This window comes from Rana temporaria, chromosome 7 (assembly GCF_905171775.1).
Source record: "Rana temporaria chromosome 7, aRanTem1.1, whole genome shotgun sequence".
In the NCBI taxonomy this organism is placed as follows: Eukaryota; Metazoa; Chordata; class Amphibia; order Anura; family Ranidae; genus Rana; species Rana temporaria.
Window position 1 is genome coordinate 172,074,094 of NC_053495.1, and position 17,120 is coordinate 172,091,213.

General features: G+C 45.2%; 1 protein-coding gene across 1 annotated transcript in view; it reads right to left on the reverse strand.

The window, feature by feature from the left end:
* NDC1 (NDC1 transmembrane nucleoporin) overlaps positions 1-17,120 on the reverse strand; it is a 47,637-nt gene that overhangs the window by 26,676 nt on the left and 3,841 nt on the right. Inside the window, exons 3-11 of the mRNA XM_040360466.1 lie at positions 6,990-7,091; positions 4,955-5,129; positions 4,680-4,818; positions 3,797-3,905; positions 2,725-2,776; positions 2,513-2,645; positions 1,114-1,203; positions 845-926; positions 594-755 (exon numbers count right to left, since the gene is read on the reverse strand). Coding sequence (XP_040216400.1) covers positions 594-755; positions 845-926; positions 1,114-1,203; positions 2,513-2,645; positions 2,725-2,776; positions 3,797-3,905; positions 4,680-4,818; positions 4,955-5,129; positions 6,990-7,091 — 1,044 coding nt within the window. The remainder of the gene's footprint in view (positions 1-593; positions 756-844; positions 927-1,113; positions 1,204-2,512; positions 2,646-2,724; positions 2,777-3,796; positions 3,906-4,679; positions 4,819-4,954; positions 5,130-6,989; positions 7,092-17,120) is intronic.

Below are 17,120 nucleotides of genomic sequence, written 5' to 3' on the forward strand. Positions count from 1 at the left end.
AGAATACTGCCCTGGACCCGTTTAGTGCCATACTATTATGCAAGGGAATACATTGTCATTGCATAGGGATCCCCTCCCCATGTGTCCAGTGTGGGGTTCGGGTATCATTGCTCTAAGCAACGATTCCAGAACAGTCAGTCTCCTAACCCCTGGTGGAATTCTTGAGAAGCTAGCCATTTTCTTGCGGATGCTGCATTGATGTCATGGTCCAAGACACCTGATGGTGGCAGCATTACCCTATTGTCAAGGATATGAAGATGCTCTACATCACATGATGTACGATAAAGAAATTCTTCCTTCTTTGTGATGTTTAAGTTGTAAAATGGTGAAAAGCTTGTTTCCTTTGCCTTCAATGTGCTAGGTTGTGTCATTTAAATACTCAATTTCAGCCCCTCAAACCCTATATTTTCACTTTTACATCTGTTGACACTTGAAAGGCCTTTATCAATACAGGAGCTCGCAAAACTGTATAGACGCAGTGTATTTTTTCATGACCTGTGTGAAAAGTATTATATCCAATATTCAAACTAGATCACCCCATTAGTATCACTGTGCAGCAAAACATAATACATTGCACAACACAGAAGACATACCTGAGCTGCTGGAGGACTTCCTCAACTCTGCTGAGGAAGATGGGAACCTCACACGCCCGTTACTTGCAGCAGCTTCTTGGTGAGCAACCAGTCTGGCGGTGAGATTGCTTAAAACACTCAGGCACTCCGTTGAGATCGCGATCCAGTTGTGTGGATGACCTCCTGCCATAGACAGAACATGGATGCTTTCATTTCAGTCTTCGTTTTATTAGACGACACATTAGATCTGCTCTGTTTTCTTTGACAGTTACCTGGTTGGCTGAGGCTGAACACATCCTGTCTCCGAATTTTGGAATACTGAGAAAGCAGCACGAGATCTTGAAAGGCCAGGTACTGGAATGACAACATGGCACAGAAGGAGGAATTCATTACAAGTCAACAAAAAAACCTCACAAACATTTACATTGCAGGGCTGCAGGTTATGTCAGCAGGCTTCATGCAGTTTCATTGAAGACTTCTGATATTAGTACGCCTTGTGTGCTTTGACTCTAATAACGTGATAAGAGACAAAATCATTTACCTTTAAGAGTGGAGTGTTGCAGCCTAAAGCATTGGGAAGGCACATTTCCGCATCTTCAACAAAGGATATTTGTACAGGAAACATTCGGTCCTGGACAGACAAAAGAGTTTACAGAAAATATTATATTTACACTTACACACACACACACACACACACACACACACAATGCATCTCACAAAAGAGTACACCCCTCACCTTATTGTAAATATATCTCATGTGACACTGAATAAATTACACTTTGCTACAAGTAGTGAGTGTACAGCTTGTATAACAGTGTAAATTTGCTGTCCCCTCAAAATAACTCAACACACAGCCACTAATGTCTAAACCTCTGGCAACAAAAGTGAGTACACCCCCTAAGTGAAAATGTCCAAATTGGGGGAAAAGTGAATATTTTTTGTAGCCACCACTTTTTTCCAGTACTGCCTTAACCATCTTGGGCGACAGCATCGCTATCAGATAGCTGAAGCTTGTGAGCCCAGGTAAAGAAGAAAGCACCTACAGCGCACTGCTGGAAGCTTAGATTTCAGGCAAGTCTGCCTTAATGTGCTAGTCTGCTAGTTTTTTTTTTTTTTTTTTGGTGATGTGGTTTACTACCGCTTTCAACTGATTGTGAACACATGTCCTCAGTGAAGTGACTGGCCTCAGGTGATACAGAAATAAAGAAAATTATCCTACATAAGTTGTTCTCTACATCCGTTCAAAGTGCTGAATGTTAAAGCTTTTCTGACAGTTAAAGCGGAAGTAAACACATCCATAAAACAGTTTAATTTCTGACACGCAACACTGCCATTGGTTTAGCTCTCAACCAAACTGTCACACCATCCAATGGCTGGTGCCATAACTGATCACATATGCAGCATCATGGCAGTTGTAGATCAAAGATGGCAGTTTCCATGTCTGAAAACGATAGGGGGGGGGGGGGGGGGGGGTTTACTTACACTTTAAGAAAAAAAAGGGGACAGAGCCCTGACAACTTATGGGAGGGGAAGGGACCCCCACAACAGCAGAGCTGAGGCTGTCAATCAGCTCCATCACTTTTCTCTTGGCGTCAGGAAAACTTGTCAGAAAAGATTTTGAAAGCAAAGGAATGGGGCAGCAGACAGAAATGACACTTGGTGCCCTGGATTGAGTACGCACTATGGGATATGTTTTGTTCATATTTCATGTCTGAGGTTTACAACCACTTTAAGTAAAGATCCATACACTGGGTGAGTTACAGCATCAGAAGTAATATTTCTGACAAAACAGTGAAAGTCAGGGTATGGTATATACTCCCAAAGCCACGCAGTATAATCCCTAAAACACCTACAAGACTTAACTCAGTAATAATGAGTCACGAGTGCATACTGCATCTCTAGCTATCCAATGAAAACAGGATGACAGTCCTGGTACTTACTTCTGTTGTGTGAATCTGGAATAGTAACCAGACTATGTGCCAGGTGACAAGCAGGAAAGCACCACATAACCAAATCTTGTAAAATAATGACAGATCCAGGAGGCCAAATAGAGAATCAAGCGGTGGCAACTGTCTGTATATATAAATGAAAATAATAATGACATACAAATAAAATGATGAATAATTTACAGAGCGAGTCCAGAAATACTCACTGATCCAGGTGCAAGTTCAGAATACCTTGAAACCACGTCCGTGGAATATAACCTAAGATTACCAGAGAGATGTTAAAATCTAAATGGGCACGTATACATGCATTATGATGCATAGTATCCAACAGTCTAGAAATATATATATTAAAAAAAGTGTAAGGAGCTTGCCAAGTCTCAATCATAAGGAGTTAAAATCGACCAACAAACTTATTGGTTTAGTTTTGCTCGATGAGCGCATGCAACCAATCAGATGCAGCATTGATCAGTGCATTACGATAGTGGCGGGAGGGTATTCAGTGTATTTATTTATTTTTTTATTCAGCCGGTTAGCTGAATGAAAAACAAACTGCGCCATGTATGGCCAGCTTGAGTTTTGTGGTAGAACAGATCCTGGACTGAGGAGCGAGCAGCTGTGAGCTGGAGCTTGCAGCAGTCTTGGCAGTAGCTAAATATTTTACAAGGTATACCATATAAATGGAAAATCTATCATTTCATTTTTGAAAAAGAGAATAAAAAAAACGGACCCAGGAGGCATCAGTTTCACACTCAGCAGTCGACAGACTCCCGATCAGTGCTTATGGGAGATCGCTGCACTAACTTTGCATGGTTAGTACAGCAGTTCAAACAGTAGCTGACATTTTCTTTTTGTGCAAATTTTTTTTTTTTCCCCTTTCATTAAAAATAAAAAAATAAAACACATGGAGCCAATCGGTTGTGCTGCAGCACAAGGATCATGCTGATAAAGGGGACAGAGGAGAGTGACAGATGATGAGCTCAGTCTTCAGCTTCTCCCTTCAGTCCTTTAAGTGTTATGTATCTGCTGCAGAAGAATGAAAAATCAGCTTTTCTGGCTTGCCAGACAAGGCTTTGTAGTGTGATGGGGCTGCATAAATCTCAGGACTAGACCGATCAAAATACAAATCCTTTGAGGTATGACAGCTCCAATATAATGTATTTAGCCATTTGCCTGAAGTTCAGCCTTAACCTCAGAGTCCAAAACACATACAATGCTACCACCAACATATCTTTTGGCTGAGCAGCCACACAAAAAAAGGTTAAGAGACAATAGACATACCTAGGAAATAATAGAGAGCAGTACAATTCCGAACCAAGTACAGGGACTGGACACAGCTGTGGTGCAGTAGTAAAGGCAGAAAACGCCTGAACTGCACATATTTAAATTGCTGGAGAAGGAAAAAAAAAAAAAATACAAATCAATGATATACATAAAAAAGTAATTAATGCAACCAATACTACAAAAAGGAAATTTAGGTTATGCTACTGGGAAATAATAAAAAAAAAACATAGCTACTTTAACCACCTCAATACACTGGAGCTTGATTTGTTTGCTTAGCATGCGCTTTTACTGAGGAATAACGTTTTTTTTTCTCACTGGGGCCGGCGACTCATTTATTCGCTCAGATGTGTCCCAGAAGATTGCATGGAGGAAGGGGGAGAGGTGAACTTCCTTCCGGCGCTGCGGAGCCCCAGCAGGAAGTGGGAGCTGGGTGCCTCTAAAAAGAGTATCCGCCCAATGTGGCATGTCGGGGGGGGGGGGGGGAGATTCACCATGACTAAAAGCGGATGTTACATTTTTGGGTGGAATTCAGCTTTAAACCATCCCTCAACCGCTATCCCTTTTAGCCCCTCCACTACCAATAATAGGAAATACATGAAACTTCAGTAGTATAGATTTATGCCTCCATCTACAATCAACTGCGTCTGAGCTGGCAGACGCAGCACCGTGTCTCCAATGGTGAGCTGCATAGGTCCCTACGACTGCCCATACTTTAGTACCACACGGCTGGAGGTACTGAACATTTTTAGTGCTGAGATATCACCAGTTATGCTCCAAAAGATATGAGAAACCAGTAGGTGCATTAATCTCCCATCATCCACTTATAAATCTAATGTAAGCAGCGAGTGGTGTACCCCTTTAAAATTCTGCCCTGTCTCACCTGCATGATAGGAAAAGACAGGTAGTTCATGTTGTGTATGAAATACAGCAAGCTGTAACTGTAACCCATAAAAGCTCCAGTAAGCAGAAGGAAGAGGTAACGCTCATTCAAACACATCTTCTGTACACCATCTTTATCACTAAAATGAAAAAACACCAGTACGCAGATCAGTGAAGGAAAAAAAAAAAAAAAAAAAAATAATCACAAGAACCAAGCACATCTATGCATAACTCAGTCTTTATATTATTACGATGATTTGTTCTAGATTAACTCACCTGGGATCAGTATTGCAGGGAACAGCCAGACTTTGGTATGGACCTCGGCTGAGGACAGTGCAGGACCAAAACACCAACACTCCCATAAGAGAATGAACAAATGAGTGAAGCACATGTTGTGGCAGCAGAATCTGGCCAATCAAGGAGAGGCGGGAGCCAGGGATGGTAGGCACCACTGTAAAGGAAGACCGGAGCAATTTGTATGCATTTGTGAACTGTGTATATTGTGCAGCAATTGTCATGTACCAGCCTTTTCTTAAAGTGCAAGTTCACCTTTACAGAAAAATTTGTAAGGTGAACTTACACAGGACCTCCCCTTCCTCGCCCCTCCACGGTCCTGCTGACCTGGACCGCGGCAATCTCCTGTTCTGAGCCCCGGTATGTCCACGTCAGGGGCTTAGAAATCCGCTCAGCTAAATGTCCAAAACGTACCTCATCAGGAGGGACGTTTCGGAGCATTCTAATTGGTCATCACATGGGCGGCGCTGACCAATCAGCAGCCACATAGCCCGCCCTGGCAGCTATGAAGATGCGTGGTTTTAAGTTTTATCCAAAAAAAAAAAAAAAAATATGGTTTTGCCTTTATTCCTACATAATTATTTAAAATGGCAAATTGGAGAAAAAAAAAAAAAAAAAAAACAACACACACCCCACAAACATACTGGTCATTGTTTATAATAACATGGCTGCAAATATTAAAACGTAAAAGTAGAAGTAAACTCATTGTTTTTAGTTTCAAAAACACATCCAGGGATTGTAACTGTCACAATGGTTGTGCTCTCAACCAAACTGTCAAAAGATCCGATGGTTGGTGTCAGAACTGATCACATGGTAGTTTAAAAAGCAGAGGCCAAGATGGCAGTTTCCATGGCTGAAAAAGATTGGAGGGTTTACTTCTCCTTGCAAGCCGGTTCACACCTTAAAGATGCACTCCAGATCCATTCCAGATGCGTTTTAGACACAGAATATAAATATAGTATAAGCAAGGGCTCATTCACACCATACGTGCATGAAAACTAATGGGAACTGAAGAGAAAAATCACGCAGATTTCATTTACGGAGACATCAGTTTTTATGCATGTCAGTTATGTGCCTGTTCACACCAATGTTGAGGTCGAGTCAGTTTTTCCCCCGTGCAGAATACTGCATACATGTTGCAGATTTTTGTGCAGGAAAAAAAAAAAATAAAAAAAATCAGCACGCTGTGGTATGAACAAGGCACATAGAGAACAATTTTATTTTTTTAGCCCTTCCCGAATGCATGTAGAAAAACTGACGTCTCTGCACCATGGTTTGACCCAGGCCTAAAAAGGCTTTTAGACAAGGCTTTCCAAACCTAAAAGGGTACATAGAAAATACAAGGGGCGTCAGGTTATATTTTTGGGGTTATGGGGAATCAATAGGGTAGGATGGGTTGTTAAACGTATGGATTGTCGTGGGGGTTTGTTCTGCATATATGGGGGTTGGGATAATTGGTAAGAGGAAGTAGTGATGCAGTGTGGTCGAAGGTGGGTGTATGGGAGTTACGTGGGAGGGGGTATTAGGAAAAGTGCCTGTGTGGTGGTGTATACCATTTTCATTTGGTTTTACAATGGAATAAACTTATATCTATCTGCAGTCTCATAGTGTGGCACCTCAATCCTAGATTCACTTTACCCTTTAAAATTAAACTGTGAATCGACAAGAGCACAGGATTCGCAAGGAGCCTGTTGCCCAAGAGAATCAAATATTATGCCACAATTTTTAACCTGCTTTAGAAATAAAACGATAGCCGCATTCTGAAGGACTGCAATAGTAAGAAAATTGTTTGAGTAAATTATGAAAAGTCCCCTTAAAAATAAAAAATAAACTGTATAGACATTTCCTGGGCATCAGATCTCACGGAACCCATGATAGCATTTGGGATTTGTCCAACTGGCACGGAGATTAATAAAATGTGTAGTCCAGGATTGCTCACATCTCAAAAGGTCATTGGTTTTGGATCCAGGTTTTCTGCAGTTGGCCAGTTCATTCTAAAAAATCTATTAAAGCTCACCTGAGTAAAACTTCACATTGAAGGCACATTGGACCCCCTGCAGCAATGACAGCAGAAGCAGACAAAAGAATGTGGAACTGCTGGAAACATCACCCAGTACATCTGTAAAACAGAAAAAGGCAAATTACAATGAACTTTTTATTATGACTTGATCATTTTATCAAAGGGAACGTGTCACAGAATTCAGAGAGTCGTGGTTAATGACTCTTAGGCTGCATTCACACCTGAGCGTAGGGCGTTCTGTCGTTTTTTCGGGCGTTTTTTTTCACGCGTATTCATGCTTATTTGCGCGTTTGCATACAGCGTCGTGCAACGTTTTTGTACTTCGCCGTTTCTTATTTTAGCCAATAGGAAAAATTATCATCTTTTCATCACTTGTTGCTATGTTGGTAGATTTTTTTTAATCTTCTGCATGGGCGACAAGTTCTATTGATTAAAGCGACGAAACGCCCATAGCAAACGCCCGTTGTCGCTCAATACGCGCGTTTCCCATTACTTTCTATGGGGGGGGGGAAAAAAAACGCTCAAACGCCGCTGTCGCGCGACAAAAAAAGGTCCGGGACTTGTTTGAGCTTCGCGCGACAGGCGTTCAGGTGTGAACAGTCACCATAGGGAATAATGTTAATTCTCCCCTCTGGCGTTTGTGAGCAGTGCGCTTCAGGCGTAAAAACGCCTAGGTGTGAATGGGGCCTTACTCTGAATGGTCTAAGGTTATCAGTGGTGTGCTCCAAAGTTCAGTGCTGGGACCCTTACTTTAATATCTTTATAAATGATATTGGGTCTGGGATCAAATGTAACATTTCTGTCTTTGCAGATGACACCAAGCTATGCAGTGGAATAACGTCCTTGCAGGATGTCTCCAATTTACAAGCCGACCTCAATGCTCTGTCTGATTGGGCGACTATGTGGCAGATGAGGTTTAATGTTGATAAATGTAAAGTTATGCACTTGGGGGCTAAGAATATGCATGCATCATACATACTAGGGGGAGTACAACTGGGGGGGATCTGTAGTGGAGAAGGATCTGAGGGTCTTGGTAGATCATAAGCTCAATAATAGCATGCAATGCCAAGCTGCGGTTTCCAAAGAGAGCAAAGTCCTTTCTTGTATTAAGAGAGGTATGGACGAGAGAGAGAGAGAGAGAGAGAGAGAGAGAGAGAGAGAGAGAGAGAGAGAGAGAGAGAGAGAGAGAGAGAGAGAGAGAGAGAGAGAGAGAGAGAGAGAGAGAGAGAGAGAGAGAGAGAGAGAGAGAGAGAGAGAGAGAGAGAGAGAGAGAGAGAGAGAGAGAGAGAGAGAGAGAGAGAGAGAGAGAGAGAGAGAGAGAGAGAGAGAGAGAGAGAGAGAGAGAGAGAGAGAGAGAGAGAGAGAGAGAGAGAGAGAGAGAGAGAGAGAGAGAGAGAGAGAGAGAGAGAGAGAGAGAGAGAGAGAGAGAGAGAGAGAGAGAGAGAGAGAGAGAGAGAGAGAGAGAGAGAGAGAGAGAGAGAGAGAGAGAGAGAGAGAGAATTTTGCCCCTGTACAAATCATTAGTAAGACCTCATCTGGAATATGCAGTTCAGTTTTGGGCTCCAGTTCTCAAAAAGGATATCGAGGAACTAGAGAAAGTGCAGAGAAGGGCAACCAAACTAATAAGAGGCATGGAGGAACTTGGCTATGAGGAAAGATTAGAGGAACTGAATTTATTCACTCTTGAGGAGAATAAGGGGGGATATGATCCACATGTACAAATATATAATGGGTCCATACAGTGAACTTGGTGTTGAGTTATTCACTTTACGGTCAACACTGAGGACAAGGGGGCACTCTTTACGTCTAGAGGAAAAGAGATTTCATCTCCAAATACGGAAAGGTTTCTTCACAGTAAGAGCTGTGAAAATGTGGAACAGACTCCCTCCAGAGGTGGTTCTGGCCAGCTCAGTAGATTGCTTTAAGAAAGGCCTTGATACTTTCCTAAATGTACAGAATATAACCGAGTACTAACATTTATAGGTAAAGTTGATCCGGGGAAAATCCGATTGCCTTTTGGGGGATCAGGAAGGAATTTTTTCCCCTGCTGTAGCAACTTGGATCATGCTCTGCTGGGGTTTTTTGCCTTCCTCTGGATCAACTGTGTATAAAATTGGGTATATGGGATTGTATATTTTTTATTTTATTTATACATTTTTTTATGGTTGAACTGGATGGACGTGTGTCTTTTTTCAACCTAACTATGTAACATATATGCTTGTCTAATGAAACACTTAACCCATTACATTTTGTACCACCACCACCCACTCCCTTTGGAATGTAAGCTCTACAAGCAGGGCCCTCCTGTACCCTATGTATTGTACTGTAATTGTGCTGTCCCCCCTCTACATTGTAAAGCGCTGCATAAACTGTTGGCACTATATAAATTGTGTATAATATTAATAATAATAATTCTTGAAGGCTGCCAAAACCAAACAATGAGGGCCGCCTTAGCATCATACGGGGAGACTGATTTACTAAAGGGAAATATACCGTGCACTGTGAGTGCAGTTGTTCTAGATCTGAAGGGAAAGATCTGAAGATTTCTATCATCCAATCACATGCAAGCAAAAAATAGGATTTTTTGTACTCACCGTAAAATCCTTTTCTCTGAAGTCCATGGACGGACACAGCTCCTTAAATCTTGACAAGTGGGTTATGTTCCCTGTTTACAGGAGAGGACTAGGCAGAAACATGTTAAATAGTTAAATACATGTTACATTAACAGAGTTTAACAGCCCCGCCCAGGGGGCGGTCCCTCCAGACATAACCCTCCTCACTGCAGCATGCAGCCTCAGTTCGTAACAAGCAGTACAAACCTAAAAAGGAGGGGTGGGAGCTGTGTCCGTCCATGGACTTCAGAGAAAAGGATTTTACGGTGAGTACAAAAAATCCTATTTTCTCTTATCGTCCATGGACGGACACAGCTCCTTAAATCTTGACAAGTGGGACGTCCCCAAGCAGTGTCAAAAAACGAGGGGTGGGAAATATATCAGTAAAAACTATTTTTAACTTCACCCCAAAACAAGCAGAGCTCCTCAACGGAGGAGGTGCAACTTTAAACAGCCGCCGGCAAAAACTAGCGGCTGAAAAAAACATCATAAGATGCACTCACAGCAACCATGTAAATTCTGGAAAAAGCCTGAACGGACGAGCAAATCGCCGCCTCGCACACCTGTGAGACCGACGCATGATGTCGGAAAAAAAAAAAAAACCCCAGGAAGCACCAATTGCCCTGGTCGAAAGTGCCGTGACCGGAAAGGGGGGCCCGCCCCTTAGGAGCATAGGCCTGTATGACGGCCTGCCTGATCCACCGAGAAATGGTGGTCGACGAGACCGCCAGGCCCTTTTGTGGACCAGACACCGACACAAAAGAGAGTCAGAAGCTCCGAAATGGAGCTGTAGTAGGCTGGCATACCCGCAAAGCGCGTACCACGCCTAAAGTATGAAAGGCCGAAACCTCCTTCGGAAGAAGGGAAGGTCGCGGGCGCACCATCACCTAATCCTTATGGGGGATCAAGCATGGCGGCTTGCAAGACAAGACCGCCAACTCAGAAACCCCTCTAACAGAGGTAAAGGCCACTAAAGGGGCCACCTTCTGAGATAGTGTCAAGAGAAAATCTCTCTGATGTTTCCAAAAGGAAGGTTCCTGAAGAACCGAGAGCACCAGAGTCAAAACTCATGGGGGAAGAGATGGGCCAAGAGGGGAAAGTATATGACAAACCCCTTGCACACAAAAAAAGGGGACCCACCAGGGAACGGGCCGCAAAAAGGCCACTAAAAGAACACAGCCAAGGCTGAAATCTGCCCCCAAACGGTGCTTTAAGCAATTTTTAGATCCAATCCAAGCTTTAAAAACAGAAGGACCCTGGACACCGAGAGTACGCCCGTGGACGTCACTCCATCCCTTCGCACCAAGAGAGGTGCGACGGTAGATCCTCCGGAAGAAGACTACAGTGCCCTGTTGAGATGACCGAGTCAGACAGACCCTGGTCACCTAAAGTCTGGCTTCCAATAACCATGTTGAGCAAGTCAGTGACTGTACAACAGGAGGAAGTATGGGACCTTGAGACAGGAACCTCCTGCCCTGGCAATCACCAGGGTGCCTCCGCTACCAGGCGCCCGATATCAGCGTACCAAGGACGCCAAGGTCAATCTGGAGCGATTAGAATCATCGGGATCTCCTCAGCATCCACTCTGTGGAGCGGCCGAGGAAGCAACTACCATGGAGGAATGGCAAAAAAATCACCGATACAGACAACACAGGGCCTCCAGCGCGACTGACGCGTCTGTACAAGATCACTAGACCTGGCCACTAACTTTGACACCCTTGCGGCGGAGACAAGCTGCCAGGAGATCCATGCCATGTGAGGCTCACCTCCTGCAAGGGAGCCGAAACACCCCAAGCACAAAGACCAGTCGCCCTGGTCCAGCATCTGGCGACTCCAGTAGTCCGCCTGCCGGCATACCTGATGGTAGACTGAAGCCACGACCGTGGCGTTGTCCGGCTGAAACCAGATCGGTCGACCACAAGGAGAAGCATAGCCTGATCGCCTAAAATAGTAGGACAATGAACAGTAGACAGCACCTGGTATTCCCAGGTGGTCTCCCACCAGGCACTAGTCAGGCCCGACCCTGGGTAGCTACCGAGACCAGACACATTCAAGGAGGTGTGGTCATAGGTCCACGCAAGTCCAGCGACTCAGGGCCGACTGGCCCCCCCCAGTTTTGTGAACCTCCAGGTTCACAACCCGTGAGCTGGCATCCGTCGTAAACACCGACCACTGGAAGGAAGGAACAACTTCCCGGACCGAAGAGTCGGGAATCTCTGTCACCAACTCAGAGAGACTCTGACTAGGTGGCGCACAGGAATCTAATGATTTCAGAGACAGGAGATTTTTACCACCTGGACAGTAGTTCCCCTGGAAAACCAGGGTGTGGAACTGGGCATACAGTACCACCTTGAAGGAGGCTACCCACAGACCCCGAACCAGCAGGCGCCCGGAGAGAAGACCGATTGCGTGATGCCAATACCTTCACCGCAGACTGAAGAGTCTGCAATTTCTCCAGGGGAAGAAGGAACTTTGCCACTGAGGAGTCTGGATCAACACTAGATACTCCAACGCTGAGTCGGAACCTAGCATGCCCATGATTTGAACCCTGGGTCGCACACATGGAGGGCAGGTTTGCTGCCACTGAGCTACACTTTCTGGCCTAAACGTTTAACATCCACCCGAATCTTCGGAGGGTCTGAATGGGAATAACCCATCCACTAGGTCGGAGACAGAAGCTGCTCTCAGAAGAAAGTCGTCCAAGTAGCCAATGAGGCAAAGCCTCGCTGTCCCAACAAAATTCAAATAAGTGCGAGCTCCTAGCTGAAAACCCATGGTGCTGACGCCAGATCAAAAGGGAGGGCCACAGGCTGACAGAGACCCTTCTCTCATCACGAAGCACAGAAAAAAACACTGTGACATGTGCAAAACGGGACATGCATGTATGCGTCCCTGATGTCCGAGGACGTCAGGACATCCCCCGGATGAAGCGCAGCTACCACCAAACAAATGGATTCCATGCGGAACTACCCGACGTTCACAAAGGTATTTAGGGCCTGAGGCCCATAGAAAACCCCAAAACTCTCGTCCTGCAGGAAAGGTAAAATTACCTCACAGCTTAGCAAATCCCACACTGCCCAAGGCAGACCGACGGGCCGGGAGAGGAAGACACAAGGACAGAACTTTGTTCTGTGGATAGTACTAGTACTAGTACTATCTAGTACTCCGAAGAGACCACCTCGCAGACCCACTAGTCGGAGAGCAGGGAGGTTTCACTGAATTGTGAACCTGCAAGCCGCCCCTCCCACCTAGAGACAGGGAGGGGAGGCTATATATATTGGCAGGATTTGGGTGCCGGCGTGATCGGCTTATGCACCCAGGGACAGATTAGTCCCCCAGCTGGGCCTTTGACGGCCTGGGAGGGTTGCCCCTAAATAATACACACACATAGTGTGTATGTATATTATGTAGGTGTATGCACACATGTCTTTGGAGGAAACCGGAGTACCCGGAGGAAACCCACGCAGACACAGGGAGCGACAATGCAAGCTCCAGGCAGATTGGCGTCAGTGTGCGGATTCGAACCAATGACTCTTTTGCTGCCAAGTAATGGAGTTAAGCACTACACCACCGTGTGCATAAAACCATTCTGAAACAGACACCCTGGATAACAAGGGCGCAGCATTCAATGAAGCATCACAGACCTATATGAGGCCCTGGACCAGCTGGTCCGCTAGGCTAATAACCTCAGGAGAGAGTCGGTGCTCCTCCAGTGTCTGGTGCAAAATGCTCACTCTGTGAGTTGTATACAGCACTAGGGGTCAGGACTACTCCAGGATGGCCGCCGAGCGTTCAGAACGCGGCCACAGGAAAATGGCCCGCACAATGTAAGCTGCGCCATAGCGCGGCTACGACAAAATGGGCGCCAATGGGAGTTTTCAATGTAATTGAAAAACCTCCCAAAAAATGGCGCCAGCGTCGACTGAGACCCCAGTGTAGTGGCCACAATAGGCCCGCAAGCCAGACCCCAGCATGGTAAACATGGAACGGGTCAGGATCTTCTATCAGTCAGATCCATACAAGCGGGGGTTACCGCCCGGCGGTGAGGGACTACAAAAGCCCTCAGCGGCTTTTCTCATTCCGCATCTCAGAAATTATCAAAGAAGGGCACAGAAGGAAAAAACCTACACAGCGGTCTGATTTGTGTGATCCAAAAAAGACCGAGCCCTCGGCGGAAACCCATCTGCACTATGCAGCTTAGGAGAGTCCCTTGCAGCAGTAAAAAGCGCACCCATAAATGCCTTATTCTGCCTTTTTTTTAACTAGGTACCTGGTCCATGGCTCCATAACAGAGCATTCCCCAGGGGATAACGGGGGAAGGGGGCACTCTTTTACCGCCCGCCCGCAGTCCACCCCCACCCTGGCACAAACTGTGTCCAGGACTAACAATAAAAACTCTGTGGGAATCCCAGGTGCTAACACCTGCTGCCACCACCAGCATGTGGGGAAGGACCCAGATACTGACTCCAATTTACATAGTGTGTATTATAATATGCACACCTGTCCATACAAATAGACAAAAGCTCCTAGAGCCCTATTCAGGGCCTCTCACCCACTTGCTGCGCTGACCAGGGGTAACCAGGGGACTCCCTCAGGAGGAGACTGCCTAGCGCTGCCTGTGAGGAAAAGAACCGTGAGGTAACTTTTGCAGGGACCTGTGTTTAAACAGGAAAAGCCTCCCAGGGCTGTTTTATTTAAGGATAAGACACAGATACAGCATAAAAAGCAAAACCGTTACAGGTGTCACCAATCAGTCAGCGTCTGCTGAAGTATAATCAAACATCTGTGCTCATCACAGGGCTTTTTACCTCACAGGAAAGCCCAATACAAAAAATAAAAAACACAGTCCCCTCAGGAAGGCCCCCTCCCCCCTGACAGCGGCAATGTTAGCAATGCAGCAAGGGAAAGGAGCAGGGAAGTAAGGGGAAGGGACCCCCGAACCCCAGGAATGCCCAGCCGTACCAACCCACCGAAGCAGGAGGGACTGTACTTACCCGTCCAAGCGAGGACTCGCTGACGCATTCCTGACAGAACTACAACCGCAATGGAGGTAGCTGTCGGCCCGGTCCACTGTGAGTGAGACAACACCACAGCCCAGTCATATGTGGACCTCGGAGCAAAGCTCACCGGCCACCCCAGGAGTCATGGGGTATGGCGTGGCAGACCAAGCCTCTTTGCAAAGGTGTGCCCACGCTTGCTGGTCGGACTGAGTAGACTACAAGGATCTATATTATCCAGCCTGTCTCTCAGCCGACAGTTGAAAGAAGATTCTTCAAGAAAAAGTAAAATAAAATAAAATAAAATAACATTTCTCCTCAGGGCGCTGGGCCCAAAGGGAGCCATACGTCCTTCTCCTTGCTAGGCAGAACGAAACTGAGGCTGCATGCTGCAGTGAGGAGGGTTATGTCTGGAGGGACCGCCCCCTGGGCGGGGCTGTTAAACTCTGTTAATGTAACATGTATTTAACTATTTAACATGTTTCTGCCTAGTCCTCTCCTGTAAACAGGGAACATAACCCACTTGTCAAGATTTAAGGAGCTGTGTCCGTCCATGGACGATAAGAGAAATTCTGTTTTTTTAATTTTCCTTGAGTATTCTTTGCAAACTGAGGCTTTCCCTTATTTACCAAGCTCTGGAGCAAGTGTATATTTGCCTTTAGTAAATCAACCCCATGATGCCAAATTTGTCCTAGCGCAAGCACTTGCCCTGGAAACTGGACAGTCACAATCTACAATGGCAGCATAGGTGTCTTAACTGGCTCAAGAGACCTGCGATTCTCTTTAAATCACTTCTTGTTCTCCAGGAGCTGAAATCTCTTCACGCCTAAAACATCCCTTGGGCCTGTACCCAAATCTGCATTTTCTTCACCATATAAATAAAACAGGGAGAGGCGAGACTCCTTATGATCCGTTATGTGGATAGATCTAGGCTGCCTGACCAGCTACTAGAGCTGCACGATTCTGGCCGAAATAAGATCATGATTTTTTTTGCTTAAAATAAAGATCACGATTCCCGTGGCGTAAAATCTTTCACATTATACAAAAAAATAAATAAAAAAAATTGGGGCTAACTTTACCGTTTACTTTTATTCATTAAAGTGTGTTTTTTACAAAAACCAAATCAAATAAAATACAAAATGCGTTTGAAAGACCGTTGGGCAAATACAGTGCAAGATAAAATATTGCAAACAAACACAATTTTATTCTCAATGGTCTCGGAAAAAAAAAAAAAAGTTGTCTTTAGGTGGTTAAAGAGGAACTGCAGTCTGCTCACAAATTTTGTAATAAAAACAAAATTTGCCATTCTGAAGCTTCCCTCCAACCACTTTGCATATTAGTTTATGTATACTGTACTTGCCATATATGCTGTAGAAATCTCCCTCCACTGACTCCATTTTAACTATAAGCAGCGGAAGCTGCTGCCTGTGTAAATCCAGGAAGTGAACAGACACCTCCAGCTCTGCAGCTCTCATTGACCCTCCTATGACTCACCCCCTCCCTTTCTGGCAAACTCCCAGGAGAGTGAGAACGAGAGCTGTGTATGATGTCATAAGCCTGGGCTTTTTACCAGACAAGAAACAGGAAATGGGCTGTATAAGGTATTTGCTGGCAAAAAAAAAAAAAAAAAATGTTACCATTCAACGTTAAAACAACAAGGACAGTGGGCTGTCGGTTTGGGCCTGGGCCTTGTGGCCCCTTTGTCCCCCCTTTTTGTCATTTTCTTGACATGGCACTTACAGACTCCCTGCCTCGTACCCGGGTTCAGGTAGCGGATACCTTAGCCCTTCCCCCTCCAATGCTCCACGCTGTTGTTTGCCTCCATATCCTCTTAGGTTGCTGCCCACCTGGCTACCTTGGGACACGGCTGCTGGCGCCCCTCTGGGTGTTGGCTGCTGCGGTGGCCCTCGAGGTCATGATTACGTTTATTACTGATTGTTTATATATGCATATACAGTGTGCTATATCTGAAGTATACTTTAACTGGTCGACGGCCCTGCGAGGCCGTATTTCAACACACGACACCCTGTTGGACGTGCCTGTCCTTTGCTTTATATGCTCCCCCCCCCCCTTTTTTTTCTCTTTTGTTTCCCCTTTTATTCCTTCAATAAACACTGGTTATACAAAAAAAAAAAAAAAAAAAAAACAACAAGGACAGAAGATTTAATAGATGTAAAGTTGGAAAAAATTACTGAAGGTTCGCTTTAAAACTTCCCTCATTTACAGACCAGTTCATTCCTTTGATCTAAAAAGGACTAAGTGTTACAATGTATCTCTTGATCTCCATCTAAGCCAGTGGTTCTCAACCTTCTAGTGTCGTGACCCCTTGATAACATTTCCCAAGTTGTGGGGACCCCCAACAGTAAAATTATTTTTGTAGATACTTAGCGCTCCCTCAGTCCCTTCCACTCGTACAGTATTAAAACCCCTTATGGTACTCACTGCGTCTCTGCAGCAGAGACACCTATGCCAAAAATCAGGAGATAGGGTCTCCTCCAGCCCCTCCCACTTCACATTTC